Source organism: Manis pentadactyla, chromosome 2 (genome assembly GCF_030020395.1).
Source record: "Manis pentadactyla isolate mManPen7 chromosome 2, mManPen7.hap1, whole genome shotgun sequence".
NCBI classification, from domain to species: domain Eukaryota; kingdom Metazoa; phylum Chordata; class Mammalia; order Pholidota; family Manidae; genus Manis; species Manis pentadactyla.
In genome coordinates, this window is record NC_080020.1 from 17,464,532 (window position 1) to 17,484,386 (window position 19,855).

The 19,855-nt window shown below is 38.0% G+C and overlaps 1 protein-coding gene across 12 annotated transcripts in view; it reads right to left on the minus strand.

The window, feature by feature from the left end:
* The window catches only part of ZMYM2 (zinc finger MYM-type containing 2), a 164,475-nt gene that overhangs the window by 82,255 nt on the left and 62,365 nt on the right, over nucleotides 1–19,855 (minus strand). For all 12 annotated transcript variants that reach the window (XR_005029786.2, XR_005029785.2, XR_005029784.2 and 9 more), the window contains 3 exons: nucleotides 14,102–14,387; nucleotides 12,569–12,734; nucleotides 11,585–11,797 (listed from right to left, as the gene is read on the minus strand). Coding sequence is in view for 7 of the 12 variants with exons in the window: in XM_057490439.1 (XP_057346422.1) it covers nucleotides 11,585–11,797; nucleotides 12,569–12,734; nucleotides 14,102–14,387 (665 nt within the window). In the remaining 5 variants the exon portion in view is untranslated. The remainder of the gene's footprint in view (nucleotides 1–11,584; nucleotides 11,798–12,568; nucleotides 12,735–14,101; nucleotides 14,388–19,855) is intronic.

Below are 19,855 nucleotides of genomic sequence, written 5' to 3' on the forward strand. Positions count from 1 at the left end.
TATAAAAATCAAATGAGTATTCATATTTGAACTGACTGTTTATAGTTCATAATGCATGAGCAAAACCGAAAGTTTCTGTGATGACTGCCCTTGTACTGTTCACCATGTAACTTATTCACTATGTAAGAATTTGTTCTCCATGTAAGAACTTGTTTGTTATGCCTCAGAAGATTGGAGACTGACGAAAATTAGGCTTGGGGTGGATTAATGATTGTGCATTGAGCATTGACTCCCCTATACAGAATTTTATTGTTGTTAACAACCATTTGATCAATAAATATGAGAGATGCCCTCACAAAAAATAAATAAATAAATAAATAAACAAATAAAAATAAAAAAGGACAGACTTCCAATGGTAAAATAAATAAGTAACCGGGATGTAATGTATAGCATAAGGAATATAGTCAAGATATTGTAACAGCTTGGTAGGGTGATAGCTGGAACCTAGAATTATGTATATAAATGTTTTATCACTGTGTTGTACACTTGAAACTAATGTAATGTAATACTGTGCGTCAACTACCCTTCAATAAAGAATATTTAAAAAAAAAAAAAAAACACTTAAAACAGAAATCAGTGGATACTTCTTAATAGGATAAAATATATTTTATCTCAACCCTAAAGCTGGCACATAATTTCATAAGGAATCATCAAAGGCATTCCCACTGGAAAAGTAAGATATTTACTATTTCCACTACTTAAAATTGCACTGACACCATCAGACAAGACAAAGTAATAAAGGAAAATCTAAACTTTCTCTATTTGCAGATGACATACTAAGAGATTAAACCAATGATGATTCAGTTAGGTAGAAGGTATTTAAATTTTTTAAATATATGCATAATTATGTAAAGATACATGCAAACCAATGCAAGAGAAAACCTCACTTAAAATAGCAACAAAAAAGGCAAGAGCCAAGATGGCGGCATGAGTAGAGCAGTGAAAATCTCCTCCCAAAACCATATATATTTTTGTAAGTACAACAAAAACAACTATCCCTAAAAGAGACCAGAAGATACACAACAGCCAGGCTACATCTACACCTGTGAGAACCCAGCACCTCGCAAAGGGGGTAAGATAACAAACCGTGACACGGCGGGATCCGAGCACCCCTCACCCCAGCTCCCAGCGGGAGAAGAGGAGTTGGAGCAGGGAGAGAGAGGGAGCCCAGGACTCCTAAACACCGAGCCCTAGCCATCCGCACCGGAGTGCAGACACACAGTGCGCGGGGTGCTGGATACTAGGGAAACAGGACAGTAAAACCTGCGAGTGGGTACCCACAGCGGGCACTCCTGGGACAAAGAAAAGATAGGGCTTTTTGAAAGACTTAAAGGGAAAGGGAATGATTTATAAGCAGAATGTATAAGATGCAAAAGGCCATTGATGGAACAGAAACCAGAGAACAGGAACAGATAGAAGCTGATGCAGAGAGAGATAAAAGGATCTCCAGGAAAGGAACCACACAGCTGGATGGAAATGTCCCGGGACACTTAGCCCAGTCGCTGGGAATCCTGGGGAACTCCGAGCGCCCTAAATCCCTGGGCTGTAGCACCACTCAGAGGCCCCTCACAGAAATAAACAGCCTCCCGCACATTTCCCCTCTGACGCTGCTGGTGGAGCAGCAGCCTGAGGCTGGCCACGCCCACAGCAGCAGGGCAGATTCTTACACAGTGGCCGGGCAAGAATTAGAAACCCCATCTGCACACAGCTGCCCAGCAAAAGCTGCTGGGGGTCGCCATTCACCAGGAGAGGAAGGTCACAAACCAGCAAGAAGGGACGTTCTCCCAGCCGACACACGCACCAGCTCCCCACAACTACCTCTATCACTATGAAAAGGCAGAAGAATTTGATACACACCAGACTAACCCAGACATCCTCCCCTGAGCAGGTATCTGGGAAGATAGACCTAACCAATCTCCCTGAAAAAGAATTCAAAATAAAGGTCATAACCATGCTCATGGAACTGCAGAGAAATATGCAAGAGCTAAGGTATGACGTTCAGAAGGAGATTACAGAAAAGAAACAATATCTGGAATGATTTATACACAGAATGAATAAGATGCAAGCGGCCATTGATGGAATAGAAACCAGAGAACAGGAACGCATAGAAGCTGATGCAGACAGAGATAAAAGGATCTCCAGGAATGAAACATTATTAAGAGAACTGTGTGACCAATCCAAAAGGAACAATATCCACATTATAGGGGTACCAAAAGAAGAAGAAGAGAGAGAAAAAGGGATAGAAAGTGTATTTGAAGAAATAATTGCTGAAAACTTCCCCAAACTGGGGGAGGAAATAATCGTTCAGACCACGGAAGTACACAGAACTCCCAACAGAAGGAACCCAAGGAGGACACCACCAAGACACACAATAATTAAATGGCAAAGATCAAGGACAAGGACAGTTTTAAAAGCAGCTAGAGAGAGGAAAAAGGTCACCTACAAAGGAAAACCCATCAAGCTATCAACAGATTTCTCAAAAGAAACCTTACAGGCCAGAGAGAATGGTATGACATATTTAATGCAATGAAACAGAAAGGCCTTGAACCAAGAATACTGTATCCAGCACGATTATCATTTAAAAATGAAGGAGGGATTAAATAATTCCCAGACAAGCAAAAGTTGAGGGAATTTGCCTCCCACAAACCACCTCTACAGGGTATTTTAGAGGGATTGCTCTACATGGGAGCACTCCTAGGGCTAAGCAGATGTCAACAGAGAAAATAAAATCACAGCAAAGAGAGTGATTAAAGATGGCAGCATGAGAGGAGAGACAGTGACTTCCTCCTAAAACTGGATACAATTAGAAAATATAGTTGGCGCAAATAATTCTCAGAGAGCAACAGGAAAGAGGACGGTGTCAGACTGCACACACCTGGAGAAAAGAGCAGACCTCACCAAACGCTGAACGGGGTAACGTACCAGAGCTGTGGCTCTGCGGGACCCGAGCCCTTTCCCCATCCCAGCTCAACAGCGGGGGGAAGAGAAACGGGGCAGGGAGGGAGTGGAAGGATTGGGACTGCAGAATACCTAGCTCCGGAGATCTGCTCTGGAAGCACAAACCTACACTTCATAGTGCTTTCATGAGACTCGCATGACTACCGGGTTGGAAAGTTAATACAGGCAGAGTTCCTGGGGAGACTGGAATTCTGGCTGCTTGTAGAAAGCAGGGATCCATATCCAGCTGCAATGGGACAAAAACTTATACCTGTGTGCCTGGACCACTGGTTCAGGCACTGGAGACAGGCACAGCAGCCAGGAAGCGGGGAACAGCTCTTTCCTCCCCCAAGGCACCAGTACCGCTCCCCTGCGACCCCCAACATTGCTTCAGGGGCTGAGCAGCTCCAGAATAGGGTTCTGGACACTAGAAGGCGCCACATACAAACATGAAATGCCAAAGGAACTTTGTCCAGAGTAAAATTATTAATACAATTCCCTAGAAAGATTAAACTGACATGGACCTTATGACTCTTCCCGAAAGGGAATTCAAAATAAAAATCATCAATTCTTTAATGGAGGTACACAAAGATATCCAAGAACTCAGGAATGAATTCACGTCAGAGAGCCAATCATTGAAGAGCACAATAGAGGGTATTAAAAGCAGGTTGGATACGGTGGAGGAGACAATAAATGAAATAGAAACTAGAGAAGAGGAATACAAAGAAGTTGAGGCACAGAGAGAAAAAAGGATGTCTAAGAATGAAGGAATATTGAAAGAACTGTGTGACCAATCCAAGCGGAACAATATTCGCATTATAGGGATACCAGAAGAAGAAGAGATAGAGAAAGGGACAGAAAGTGTCTTTGAGGAGGTAGCTGCTGAAAACGTCCCCAGTCGGGAAGGAGATAGTCTCTCAGGCCAGGGAGATCCACAGATCTCCCAACACAAGGGACCCAAGGAAGACAACACCAAGACACATAGTAATTAAAATGGGAAAGATCAAGGATAAGGACAGACTGTTAAAAGCAGCCAGAGACAGAAATAAGATCACTTACAAAGGAGAGCCCATCAGGGTAACATCAGACTTCTCAGCAGAAACCTCACAGGCCAGAAGGGAGAGGCATGATGTATTTAATGCCATGAAGCAAAAGGGCCTGGAACCAAGATTACTTCATCCAGCAAGAATATCATTTAAATTTGAAGGAGGGATTAAACAATTTCCAGATAAGTAAAAGCTGACAGAATTTATCTCCCACAAACCATGTCTACAGTCTATTTTGGAGGGACTGCTATAGATGGAAGTGTTCCTAAGGTTGAATAGCTATCACCAGAGGTAATAAAACCACAGTAAAGAAAGTAGAACAGCTAATTACAAAGCAAATGCAAAATTAAATTAACTAACTATCCCCAAAGTCAATCAAAGGATGGACAAAAAGTACAGAATTAGATACCTAATATATAAAGAATGAAGGAGGAGAAACAGAAAAGAACCTTTAGATTGTGTTTGTAACAGCATACTAAGTGAGTTAAGTTACACTCTTAGATAATAAGGAAAGTAACCTGGAGCCTTTGGTAACCACGAATCTAAAACCTGAAATGGAAATAAGTACATACCTATCGATAATCACCCTAAATGTAAATGGACTGAATGCACCAATCAAAAGACACAGAGTAATAGAATGGATAAAAAAGCAAAATCCATCCATATGCTGCTTACAAGAGACTCACCTCAAACCCAAAGACGCGCACAGACTTAAAGTCAAGGGATAGAAAAAGATATTTCATGCAAACAACAGAGAGAAGAAAGCAGGGGTTGCAGTACTAGTATCAGACAAAATAGACTTCAAAACAAAGAAAGTAACAAGAGATAAAGAAGGACATTACATAATGATAAAGGGCCCAGTCCAACAAGAGGATATAACCATTATAAATATATATGCACCCAATACAGGAACACCAGCATATGTGAAACAAATACTAACAGAACAAAAAGGAGGAAATAAAATGCAATGCATTCATTTTAGGAGACTTCAACACACCATTCACTCCAAAGGACAGATCCACCACACAGAAAATAAGTAGGAACACAGAGGCACTAAACAACACACTAGAACAGATGGACCTAATAGACATCTATAGAACACTAAACCCAAAAGCAACAGGATACACATTCTTCTCAAGTGCACATGGAACATTCCCCAGAATCAACCACATACTGGGCCACAAAAAGAGCCTCAGTAAATTCAAAACTTTTCAGACCACAAAGGTATAAAACTATAAATAAATTGTACAAAGAAAGCAAAAAGGCTCACAAACACAGGGAGGCTTAACAACACGCTCCTAAATAGTCAATGGATCAACAACCAAATTAAAATGGAGATCCAGCAATATATGGAAATAAATTACAACAACAACAACAAAAAGCCTCAACTTCTGTGGGACGCAGCAAAAGCAGTCTTAAGAGGAAAGTATATAGCAATCCAGGCATACTTAAAGAAGGAAGAACAAACCCAAATGAATAGTTTACATCACAATTATCAAAATTGGAAAAAGAAGAAAAAATGAGGCCTAAAGTCAGCAGAAAGAGAGACATAATAAAAATCAGAGAAGAAATTTTAAAAATTGAGAAGAATAAAACAATAGAAAAAATCAGTGAAACCAAGAGCTGGTTTTTTGAGAAAATACAGAAAATAGATAAGCCTTTAGCCAGACTTATTAAGAGAAAAAGAGAATCAACACACATCAACAGAATCAGAAACGAGAAAGGAAACATCATGATGGACCCAACAGAAATACAAGCAATTATTAGAGACTACTATGTAAACCTATATTCTTAGAAGCTGGAAAACCTAGAAGAAATGGACAACTTCCTAGAAAAATACAACCTACCAAGACTGACCAAGGAAGAAACAGAAACTCTAAACAGACCAATTACCAGCATGAAATTAAAGCAGTAATCAAAAAACTAACCAAAAACAAAACCCACAGGCCAGATGGATTTACCTTAGAATTTTATCAGACATACAGAGAAGACATAATACCCATTCTCCTTAAAGTTTTCCAAAAAATAGAAGAGGACGGAACACTCCCAAACTCATTCTATGAAGTCAACATCACCCTAATACCAAAACCAGGCAACGAACCCACCAAAAAAGAAAACTACTGACCAATATCCCTGATGAATGGATATGAAAATTACTCAACAAAATATTAGTAAACCAAATTCAAAAATACATCAAAAGGATCATACACCATGACCAAGTGGGATTCATCCCAGGGATGCAAAGATGGTACAACATTCAAAAATCCATCAACATCATCCACCACATCAACAAATAGAAGGACAAAAACCACATGATCATCTCCACAGATGCTGAAAAAGCATTCGAAAAAATTCAACATCCATTCATGATAAAAACTCTCAACAAAATGAGTATAGAGAGCAACTACCTCAACATAATAAAGGCCATATATGATAAACCCACAGCCAACATCATACTGAACAGTGAGAGGCTGAAAGCTCTTCCTCTGAGATTGGGAACAAGGCAGGGATGCCTACTCTCCCCACTGTTATTCAACATAGTACTGGAGGTCCTAGCCAAGCCAATTAGACAAAACAAAGAAATACAAGGAATCCAGACTGGTAAAGTCAAACTGTCACTATTTGCAGATGACATGATATTGTACATAAAAAACCCTAAAGACTCCACTCCAAAACTGCTAGAACTAATATCAGAATTCAGCAAAGTTGTAGGATACAAAATTAACACACAGAAATCTGTGGCTTTCCTATACACTAACAATGAACTAATAGAGAAATCAGAAAAACAATTCCATTCACAATAGCATCAAAAAGAATAAAATAACTAGGAATAAACCTAACCAAGGAAGTGAAAGACCTATACCCTGAAAACTACACCACACTCTTAAGAGAAATTAAAGAGGACACTAACAAATGGAAACTCATCCCATGCTCCTGGCTAGGAAGAATCAATATCGTCAAAATGGCCATCCTGCCTAAAGCAATATACAGATTCAATGCAATCCCTATCAAATTACCAACAGCATTCTTAAATGAACTAGAACAAATAGTTCAAAACTTCATATGGAACCACCAAAGACCCCGGAATAGCCAAAGCAATCCTGAGAAGGAAGAATAAAGTGGGGGGGGGGATCCCGCTCCCCAACTTCAAGCTCTATTACAAAGCCACAGTAATCAAGACAATTTGGTACTGACACAAGAACAGAGCCACAGACCAGTGGAACAGAACAGAGACTCCAAACATTAACCCAAACATAGATGGTCAATTAATATACAATAAAGGAGCCATGGACATACAATGGGGAAATGACAGTCTCTTCAACAAATGGTGCTGGCAAAACTGGACATCTACATGTAAAAGAATGAAACTGGATCACTGTCTAACCCCATACACAAAAGTAAATTTGAAATGGATCAAAGACCTGAATGTAAGTCATGAAACCATAAAACTCTTAGAAAAAAACATAGGCAAAAATCTCATGGACATAAACATGAGCAACTTCTTCATGAACATATCTTCCTGGGAAAGGGAAACAAAAGCAAAAATTAACAAGTGGGCTATATCAAGCTAAAAAGCTTCTGTACAGCAAAGGACACCATCAATAGAACAAAAAGGTATCCTACAGTATGGGAGAATATATTCATAAATGACAGATCTGATAAAGGGTTGACATCCAAAATATATAAAGAGCTCATGCACTTCAACAAACAAAAAGCAAATAATCCTATTAAAAAATGGGCAGAGGAGCTGAACAGACAGTTCTCTAACAAAGAAATTCAGATGGCCAACAGACACATGACAAGATGCTCCACATTGCTTGTCATCAGAGAAATGCAAATTAAAACCACAATGAGATATCACCTCACACCAGTAAGGATCCCCATCATCGAAAAGACAAACAACAACACGTGTTGGCAAGGTTGTGGAGAAAGGGGAACCCTCCTACACTGCTGGTGGGAATGTAAATTAGTTCAACCATTGTGGAAAGCAGTATGGAGGTTCCTCAAAAAGCTCAAAATAGAAATACCATTTGACCCAGGAATTACACTTCTAGAAATTTACCCTAAGAATGCAGCAGCCCAATTTGAAAAAGACAGATGCACCCCTGTGTTTATCACAGCACTATTTACAATAGCCAAGAAATAGTAACAATCTAAATGTCCATCAGTAGATGAATGGATAAAGAAGATGTGGTACATATACACAATGGAATATTATTTAGCCGTAAGAAGAAAACAAATCCTGCCATTTGCAACAATATGGATGGAGCTAGAGGGTATTATGCTCAGTAAAATAAGCCAGGCAGAGAAAGACAAGTATCAAATGATTTCACTCATATGTGGAGTATAAGAAGAAAGAAAAACTGAAGGAACAAAACAGCAGCAGAATTACAGAACCCAAGAATTGACTAACAGTTTCCAAAGGGTAAGAGACTAGGGAGGACGTATGGGGAGGGATAAGGGAGGGAAAAAAGAAACAGGGCATTACGATTAGCATGTATAGTGTGGGGTGGGGGCATGGGGAGGGCTGTGCAACACAGTGAAGACGAGTAGTGACTATAGAGTATCTTACTACGCTGATGGACAGTGACTGTAATGGGGTGTGGGGGTGGGGGTAAGGGGGTGAAGGGTGTAGCCTAGTCAACATAATCTTCTTCATGTAATTGTAGATTAATGATAAAAAAATAGCAACAAAAAGATAAAATATTTAAGAATAAACTTAGCAAGAACACTGATGTAACAAATGAAACAAAATCCCTTGTTCTATGATAGGACACTCTGACATAATGATACTGATTATGAAAGACACTGATTTGAAAGGAGGTAATATTTGAACCACAGTTGAACTATATATCAGAATAAATAACAAATGGATTAAACATTTAAATATTAAAATGAACCCTTACAAACATTAGAAGAAAACATGAAATGTATTCCTTTATAGCATGGGAGTGAGGAAAATACATGAAGCAAAAACCAGAAGCAGTATCTTTTAAATTTCCATTTGACAGTATTAAAATTAAAAACACTACATGACAAAACATTATATAAGCCTCCAATCAGTTATATATAACATTGATAAATGTCATTATATATTAATGCTATTTACATAACGTTTATAATAAGTCAAACCATGATGTCAGAAGTAAAATATAGTGGGCTTAAATTTGAGGAGATAGAAGGGGATAATAATCAGGAGAAAGCACAGAGTGGCTGATGGAGAATAATAATGTTCAGTTTCTTGACTAGGATCTTAAAAATCAAGATGAAAGGCACAGATTTTATCTTTTTATTAACACTATAAGATAGAGATTACTATTTCCACAACTTCACATGTGGTTAGACCAGGCAAGGAACAAGAGAGTTTTAGTAATTTGTCCATGGCACAGATAGTTGGTGGGGCTGAGACTTTAACCCAGGCCAACTAATTAAAGCCAGCACTGTTACCAAACCGTCTAGGTTATCAGAAGATTAACAGATGCAACATCAACAACAGCAAACACTATACTGACTCCTAGGCACTAGAATCAGTCTGATTCTTTCAACTACAAAATAGACCTCTTTATATTAACCAATTTGACGTGTGCCACCCAAACGCAAATCCTATAAAAGCAGGAACTATGTCTACTTTTCTTCCATTGTACTATTCCAACCAACTAGCACAATACCTGCAATATAGTAGGCAGTAAACCATGGTTTCATGAACATATCACAGACATGTTTTTCTAATTAAAACAAATGTACAATTTAATGAAGAAAAATTATGATCAAAGCCCCAACAGAAAAATGGGTAAAAGATGTAAACCAATAGTTTACAGAAAAGGGAAGACGATTAGCTCTGATAGATAAAAAACTGCTTATCATCAGTGCTAAGAAAAGGGATACAAATTAAAACTATAGTAACATACGATTTTTACCAATCAGAGAGATGTGTTAGTAGTCTCTCTTGGAGAGGCTGAAGAGAAACAGGCACTTCCATACACATGACTGAAAGGAATACAAACTGGTAGAGCTCTAACAGGGGAATTTAACAATATCTAATATACTAACATAAGCATTTGCCTTTAGTAAGCAATCCTGCTCTTAACAATCTACCCCAAAACTCTGTCTACACAAATACAGAGGTAAAAGTATATATCAGGTTATTCATCATCTATTACTTTTAACAGCAAAAAAATTGGAAATAACCTAAATACACAAACAGCAAAGTGACCCAATAAACTCCTGTACAGCCCAGTGTTGGCTCTTATATGGTGAAACGAGCTCCTGGGAGGTACAGGGATGTACCATAATTTGTAGCATTTGCCATGAAAATACTACATGGCTAATTTCAGGCTACCAAAATGAAACTGAACATGAAATTGGGAAGAAATACACAGAAGCACATCATCATGTGTAGTACTTTCATCATACAGATACAACAGATGTAAAAGCACAGATAACAACATATAAAAATTAGGAAGGAGTTATTTTTGAGTATTTACTTTTGTTTTCAATATTGTTATGGTATAAACTGTGTCCCCACAAAATTCATATTCTTGAAGCTCTAACCCCAATGAGACTGCATTTGGAATAGGGCCTTCAGGGAGGTAGTAAGGTTAAATGAAGTTCTAAGGGTGGGGTCCTAATCATATAGGATTGATGGCCTATTATAAGAAGAGGAAAAGAGAGCAGAGAGAGATCTCCCTCTCTCCTTTTACATAGAGAGGAAAGATCCCATGAGGGCACAGCAAGGAGGCTATCTACAAGCCTCACCAGAAGCCAACCCCGGAAAGGCACTTTGATTTTGGACTTCTAGCCTCTATAACTGTAAGAAAATAAACTTCTGTTATGGCAGCCCTAGCAGAATAGTATAATTTAAAGTTTCTACAATTTTTAATAATGCATGTTTTTAATAACCACTCACAAAATTCCTGAAAACTTAACTCACACAGCCATGAAAAGAATGACGAAGGTCAATATATATTGACAGTGAATGATTTCTAAGATACACTTTGAAGTAAAAAATAGAAGGTACAGTATAATACATACATACAGTATGCTGCCTTTTGCAGAGAAAAAAAAAAGAATGAATTGGGTATTTCCTTAATTTTCAGAAAGAGAAAACATAAAATAATAACTGAATTGATACCTATAAAGAATGAGCAGGAACCAAGAGAAGAAAGAAATGAGAGCGGAACTTTTCTGAGTCTATATCATGTACATTTTACTTTTGAACCATATGTATAAATTCAAAAGTAAATGAAATCAAAAGGACTTTAAAACTGAAATATAAGTAAGATAATCACTTCTAAGCTAAGCTTTAATAGTTTGAAAAATCCTATTTCCCAACCCCTCTCCACCACTGAAAAAAGAAAAAATTTGAAAAAGAAGTCATTCTGGTAGTATTTACTGTTATGTGTAAAATCACAAGTTTATTTCCAATATCTACATATATTTCAGTATTCATTTGAGACAGGTCATCTCAAGATGTGAAGACAATAATAGAATTAAATGAGATGCCAAGATAAATCTGGTTAATAAATGCTGTAACAGTAAAATTACTACAGCAATTTAAAACATTCAAAAGAATGGCCAATTTTGATTAGATCGTGAATTACCTGTTTGTATTCACTGACACAACTTTGACAGCAAAATCTTTTCTGCTGACCATCAATCACCAGAACATTATTTCCAGCACCTTTGCTGGGCAAGTACTCTCCACACTGTTCACAGCAATTCATTATTAGACCATTGGCCATTCTGTATCTATTAAAGCAGTGGTCACTGCACAGCTTATGAGTCATATTTTTAAAACTAACTTCATGGCGAATCTAAAAGAAAAACAACAAAATTTTAAGAAAACAAATGAGTATGACAAATAGCTAAATAACAATGTATTCCAATAGAAACAAAATTCCTCACAAATTTTTCTGTGTAAGCTTTGTTTAGGGAAAAGGAGAGAAGGCACATTTCATTATTCTTTGACTTATTTTTATGCACACAGGAATACAATGTATGTACATCACGAGGGGGAAAAAACCACCAGTGACATCACTAAAATTTTCTCCAGAAGCATATATAAATGATAGGAAGCAAATAAGTTTGTTTAATTTTAGTATAAAATTTCTAAAACAGACTGGAAATCTTTAGACAAAAGAAAGGGAGGAGAGAGAGAGAGAGAACCAATATTATACATAATCTAAATGAAGTATGTATACATATTACCTTTTCTTTAATCAAATGCAGAAACTTTAATACTGTATTAACAATGCAGTTACCAAAAAACATTTCTTCCACTTATTCTACTTAAGCAAGATTGTTGTCTTTCTTGTGTAGTAAGCCTATTTGTTTAAACACTATGGTTTTGTCTGTGAGGGCTCCCAACCTCAGGAAAAATGTAAATTAATATTATATTTTAGTTTTTCCTAAATGATTCTCCCTATGGGAGAATGAATTATATAATGGAATGTTTATAAGATAGATTTTATACATCCTCACTTTTATGGAAATATACACTGATAAAAGAGTGAATATGTCTTAGCTGTTAAAGTTAAAAATATTCCCATAAATTAGAATTAATAATAAAGCACAAAGATACAAACCTCTGTTAGTTTACCACAAATTGTACATCTTGACTTATTTAGAGCTCCTTTAGTAGGATTCTGCTTGTCCTCATAGAGAGACAAACAAGATGTACTACAGAATTCCTGGAAGGACTCACTTGAATCCACTTGAGCAACAATGGTTCCTTTCATTGTAGTTATATCTCTGAAAAATAAGAACAACTTCAAGTAAAATTCTTTTTTAAAGTAAGTCATATATAGAAGTAGTAACTGACATTTTTAATTTCCATAAATTGAATCCTAGGAATCCAACACCATTTTTAGATACATTAAATTATTTTTATTATTTAAAAACTCTTGGCAATAAAATATGAACATAAAAGATTGAGAAGCAAAACTATTTTATACCCTTAACCTTCCCATTACCCAATTTATCGTCAAACTCCTTAACAATGTTTTCAGACACATTGGATACACTTAAAATACTAAGGAACAAACAAAAAACTGTTATTATTTATATGGAGGTTAATGTGAAAGCCTAATTTACTGAGGTATATATAAATTTATAACACCTATTAAATTCCCTTCCCATGAGTAGGTAGAAAGCATGAGCTATCTAGGTCAAAGGAACATGACAAACCTTTTACAGAGGATAACTAAATTTAAATATACCCCTGATAACCCAAAATAATCCCACCTACCAAGCCATACAGCTCTCAACTGCAATTAGAAATGTCAGAAAATGATAGTATTGATGACCTTTGAAGTTTTCCTTAAATTCTGAATTTTAAGATTCTTTATTGCAATATGCAAGCCCACTACTATAAAGCAATCTATAAACTATAGGACAATTGTTCCAATATTTGGATTTATTGAAACTTATACATAGCACTAAGCCCTTTCCAAAGTTCTAAGATCTAAAAATATCTTCACAAATTTGGACTGCTCCACAAGACGGTACAGAAAACCCACTTGGTTTGACCTTGCACACAATATACCATATTCCACTTATTTTTAACTAGTGAAGCCAGACCTAAAAAACAGCTAAAGAGACGATGCTGTTTCTCCAAGATTGTCAAAAAACTGGTCTTGAAACGGTGAGTACTCTAATGACTTTTCAAAACAAACACATATAAAATCTAAAAACTTGCCAGTTTTAAATAATCTTAATATTAGGATGGTGTAAAAGCTGACGTATTTTAACACATAACTAGTCATATATAAACTGTTTAATAATTCTACCTGACAAGGATTAAATTTTATAATTAATAATGTAAATAAGCATCTATGTATTTTTATAAATCCAAGAAGTCCAGTGGAGATTACAAACAATAGTAATTACAAGAGCCTAGTATCTAAACCAACCCCAAAGCCTATCAAAGTAGGAAGTCTTTAAATCATAAGCCACCTGGGCTTGCTGAAGAACTCTTCGAAGCCATTACACATCTGGCTTTAAGATTCACACAACTAGCTTACCAATTTTTAGAACACAGTAATTCATCTCTAAGAGTATATAACAATTATACCACCAATATTCAACCAAACAGAATAATGCTGAAAGGTAAACCTTACTTTTTGCACATAACACAGAGTTTCTTTGGAGCAGGCTTGTGAGAGAAGGAAGAAAGGCAGGTGGTAGAACAGAAGAGGTGAGCAGATCCTTTTCGTTGATAAGCTGTCTGTCCCTTTTGTAAAGGTTTTTTGCAGTTTGCACAAGTGACTTTAACTGGTTTAGTGGGTTGCTGTTGGACTGAAGGCTGGAAAATCTGTTTAGGATGTGAGGCCACTGGTGATAAAGAATCCACCCCTGGTTGTTTTTGATTACGAGGAAATGAAGCTGACTGGGAGATCCAAGAATCTTAAAAACAAAATGCACAAGGAAGAGAAACTGAAACAGGTATTTACACACTGAAATTTTTATCAGAGAAACAGTTTTAACTTCTCATTCTGTACAAGTTTACGACATTAATAAGGAAACAGCATAGCAGAGAGATAAAGGACACAAATTGTGGAGTAAGAATGGCTGACATTCAGGCTCAATCACTTACTAGACTGAGAAGCTACTGAAACTGTAACTCTTCTTTAGATTGCAACTGATACCAACCTCATACAAATGATAACATTAAATGGGATAACAAATGTAATAAACCATAGTACTACCATACAGATAAGACTAAAAAATATTAGCCATTAGTTATTAGTTGTATCAGTTAGAATTAATTTACAGAATATTACTTCAAATATATCAATATAAAAATATAATAAAATCCTGACCAACCAGAACCTTTGATAAATCTAACCCAGGTCTGATAAAATTACATATGATTATATTCAAAACTTTTTTAGAAATGTTTCCTATTTAGTTCCATGACCTATAAATACACCACATATTAAAGTTAGAGTGTTTACACAGAAAGGATGACGTTAAGCCAACAAATACAGTAGTGACCAATCCAACACCATATTACTGTACTACCGCAAAGTTTCAGCACAGCACAGTATTAGTAGATATGTGTAAGATTAACACTGAACTGCAGAGTTATTCATCTTTTTCTCTTTTAATAGTAAGTTTCTTTGGTACCTAGTAGAAGTCCTCAGTTTAGTGCACTCATTACTGTTCCAAAGACCTCTCACTACACTACCAGTCAATGTCAATACCTTTTTTCATTTTGAAACTTTTCAGGCCACCACCTATAATTTGTACTCTGGTCTCTTGTAATTTTTTTCCTTTCTGGTTTCTTCTGAAGTTTGAACTTCCATACACAGAAGTGGCCCTTCCATATGAAAAGCAATTTTTGCCTTCCACTGTAAGTACAAATATAAACTAGGTCCCAGGGACAAGTCTATACTAACAAAACCTTTTAGAGGGAAATTTCTTGGTTCTGACCCAGTCCATTAACCTAATGGCTTTAAGGGGCTACATACACTGCTATTCAAATTTTGCCTTAGTCCACAATATCCCTTCAAAAAAATATATACTTCATATACAGAGTAAATAGAATGCATTATGGAATCCTGTTATCCTATCATAAGGATAAATGACCAGTTTTAAAAAATAGTAAAAATACTTAAGTACATGAAGAAAGTAAATAACTGAGGATCAGAAGATGGCGGCATGAGTAGAGCAGCGGAAATCTCCTCCCAAAACCACATATATCTATGAAAATATAACAAAGACAACTTTCCTAGAATAAAGACCAGAGGACACAGGACAATATCCAGACCACATCCGCACCTGAGAGAACCCAGCACATCGTGAAGGGGGTAAGATACAAGCCCCGGCCCCGCGGGAGCCGAGCGCCCCTCCCCCCAGCTCCCGGCGGGAGAAGAACAGGCAGAGCGGGAGGGAGACGGAGCCCAGGGCTGCCGAACACCCAGCCCCAGCCATCCCGGCCAGAGTGCAGACACAGTGCATGCGCAGGGAGCCCTGGATACTAGGAAAACAGGGCAGCAAGAACAGTGAGCGGGCACCGGAGGCCAGAGGACATAAGAAAAGGGAGCGACCAATTTTTCTTTTTTTTTTTTTTTTGAAGAGCACTTTTTGGAAGTCTTAAAGGAATAGGGACCCCAATACTAGGGCAACAGGGCAGCAAGAACAGTGAGCGGGCACCAGAGGCCTGGCGCCAGAGGACACCAGTAAAGCGAGTGACCATTTTTTTTTTTCTGTTCTGTTTTGGCGAGCGCTTTTTGGAAGTCTTAAAGGGATAGTGACCCCAATACTAGGGAAACAGGGCAGCAAGACCGGTGAGCAGATGCCTGAGGCTGACGCTGGAGAATAAAGAAAAACGAGCGGCCACTTTTTTGTGTGTGTGTGTGGTCGTTTTGTTTTGGCGGGTGCTTTTTGGAAGTCTTAAAGGGGCAGGGCGGGACACTTAATCCAGAGGTAGGGAATCCGGGGATCTCTGGGCACCCTAACCCCTGGGCTGCAGGGAGCAGGGAGGCCCCTTAAGGACATAAATAGCCTCCCAGCCGCTCCCCCTCCAATGCAACTCCACCACTTTGGAGCAACTGCCCCAGCCAGGCCACACCCACAGCAACAGCAGAGATAAACTCCATAGCAGAAGGGCAGGAAGCAGAAACCCTGTCTGCGCACAGCTGCCCAGCACAAGCCACTAGAGGTCGCTGTTCTCCCAGGAGAGGAGGGCCACAAACGAACAAGAAGGGAAGTTCTTCCAGCCGTCACTCGTCCCAGCTCTGCAAACTATTCCTATCACCATGAAAAGGCAAAGCTACAGGCAGACAAAGATCACAGAGACAACACCAGAGAAGGAGACAGACCTAACCAGTCTTCCTGACAAAGAATTCAAAACAAGAATCATAAACATGCTGACAGAGATGAGGAGAAATACGCAAGAGAAATGGGAAGAAGTCTGGAGGGAGATCACAGATGCCAGAAAGGAGATTACAGAAATGAAACAAACTCTGGAAGGGTTTACAAGCAGAATGGATAGGATGCAAGAGGCCACTGATGGAATTGAAACCAGAGAACAAGAACGCATAGAAGCTGACACAGAGAGAGATAAAAGGACCTCCAGGAATGAAACAATATTAAGAGAACTGTGTGACCAATCCAAAAGGAACAATATCCGTATTATAGAGGTTCCAGAAGAAGAAAAGAGAAGAAAAGAGATGGAAAGTATCTTGGAATAATTGCTAAAAACGTCCCCAAACTGGGGGAGGAAATAATCGAACAGACCACGGAAATACACAGAACCCCCAACAGAAAGGATCCAAGGTGGACAACACCAAGACACATAATAATTAAAATGGCAAAGATCAAGGACAAGGAAAGAGTTTTAAAGGCAGCTAGAGAGAAAAAGGTCACCTATAAAGGAAAACCGATCAGGCTAACATCAGACTTCTCGACAGAAACCCTACAGGCCAGAAGAGAATGGCATGATATATTTAATACAATGAAACAGAAGGGCCTTGAACCAAGGATACTGTATCCAGCACGACTATCATTCAAATATGACGGTGGGATTAAACAATTCCCAGACAAACAAAAGCTGAGGGAATTTGCTTCCCACAAACCACCTCTACAGAACATCTTACAGGGAAAGCTCTAGATGGAAGCACTCCTAGAAAGAGCACAGCACAAAACACCCAACATATGAAGAATTGAGGAGGAGGAATAAGAAGGGAGAGAAGAAAAGAATCTCCAGACAGAGTATATAAAAGCTCAATAAGCAAGCTAAGTTAGGCAGTAAGATACTAAAGAGGCTAACCTTGAACCTTTGGTAACCACGAATTTAAAGCCTGCAATGGCAATAAGTACGCATCTTTCAATAGTCACCTTAAATGTAAATGGGCTGAATGCACCAATCAAAAGACACAGAGTAACAGAATGGATAAAAAAGCAAGACCCATCTATATGCTTCTTACAAGAAACTCACCTCAAACCCAAAGACATGTACAGACTAAAAGTCAAGAGATGGAAAAACATATTTCAAGCAAACAACAGTGAGAAGAAAGCAGGGGTTGCAGTACTAATATCAGACAAAATAGACTTCAAAACAAAGAAAGTAACAAGTGATAAAGAAGGACACTACATAATGATAAAGGGCTAAGTCCAACAAGAGGATATAACCATTATAAATATATATGCACCCAACACAGGAGCACCAGGATATATGAAACAAATAATAACAGAACTAAAGGGGGAAATAGACTGCAATGCATTCATTCTAGGAGACTTCAACACACCAGTCACCCCAAAGGATAGATCCACTGGGCAGAAAATAAGTAAGGACACGGAAGCACTGAACAACACACTAGAACAGATGGACCTAATAGACATCTATAGAACTCTACATCCAAAAGCAACAGGATACACATTCTTCTCAAGTGCACATGGAACATTCTCCAGAATAGACCACATACTAGGCCACAAAAAGAGCCTCAGTAAATTCCAAAAGATAGAAATCCTACCAACCAACTTTTCAGACCACAAAGCCATAAAACTAGAAATAAACTGTACAAAGAAAGCAAAGAGGCTCACAAACACATCGAGGCTTAAAAACACGCTCCTAAATAATCAATGGATCAATGACCAAATCAAAATGGAGATCCAGCAATATATGGAAACAAATGACAACAACAACACTAAGCCCCAACTTCTGTGGGACACAGCAAAAGCAGTCTTAACAGGAAAGAATATAGCAATCCAAGCATATTTAAAAAAGGAAGAACAATCCCAAATGAACGGTCTAATGTCACAATTATCGAAATTGGAAAAAGAAGAACAAATGAGGCCTAAGGTCAGCAGAAGGAGGGAAATAATAAAGATCAGAGAAGAAATAAATAAAATTGAGAAGAGTAAAACAATAGCAAAAATCAAGGAAACCAAGAGCTGGTTCTTCGAGAAAATAAACAAAATAGATAAGCCTCTACCCAGACTTATTAAGAAGAAAAGAGAGAAAACACAAACAACAGTATCAGAAACGAGAAAGGAAAAATCACGACGGACCCCAAAGAAATACAAAGAATTATTAGAGAATACTATAAAAACCTATATGCTAACAAGCTGGGAAACCTAGGAGAAATGGACAACTTCCTAGAAAAATACAACCTTCCAAGACTGACCCAAAAAGAAACAGAAAATCTAAACAGACCAATTACCAGCAACGAAATTGAAGCGGTAATCAAAAAACTACCAAAGAACAAAACCCCCAGGCCAGATGGATTTACCTCGGAATTTTATCAGACATACAGGGAAGACATAATACCCATTCTCCTTAATGTTTTCCAAGAAATAGAAGAGGAGGGGATACTCCCAAACTCATTCTATGAAGCTAACATCACCATAATACCAAAACCAGGCAAAGACACCACCAAAAAAGAAAACTACAGACCAATATCCCTGATGAACGTAGACGCAAAAATACTCAACAAAATATTAGCAAACCGAATTCAAAAATACATCAAAAGGATCATACACCATGACCAAGTGGGATTCATCCCAGGGATGCAAGGATGGTACAACATTCGAAAGTCCATCAACATCATCCACCACATCAACAAAAAGAAAGACAAAAACCACATGATCATCTCCATAGATGCTGAAAAAGCATTTGACAAAGTTCAACATCCATTCATGATAAAAACTCTCAGCAAAATGGGAATAGAGGGCAAGTACCTCAACATAATAAAGGCCATCTATGATAAACCCACAGCCAACATTATACTGAACAGCGAGAAGCTGAAAGCATTTCCTCTGAGATCGGGAACTAGACAGGGATGCCCACTCTCTCCACTGTTATTTAACATAGTACTGGAGGTCCTAGCCACGGCAAACAGACAAAACAAAGAAATACAAGAATCCAG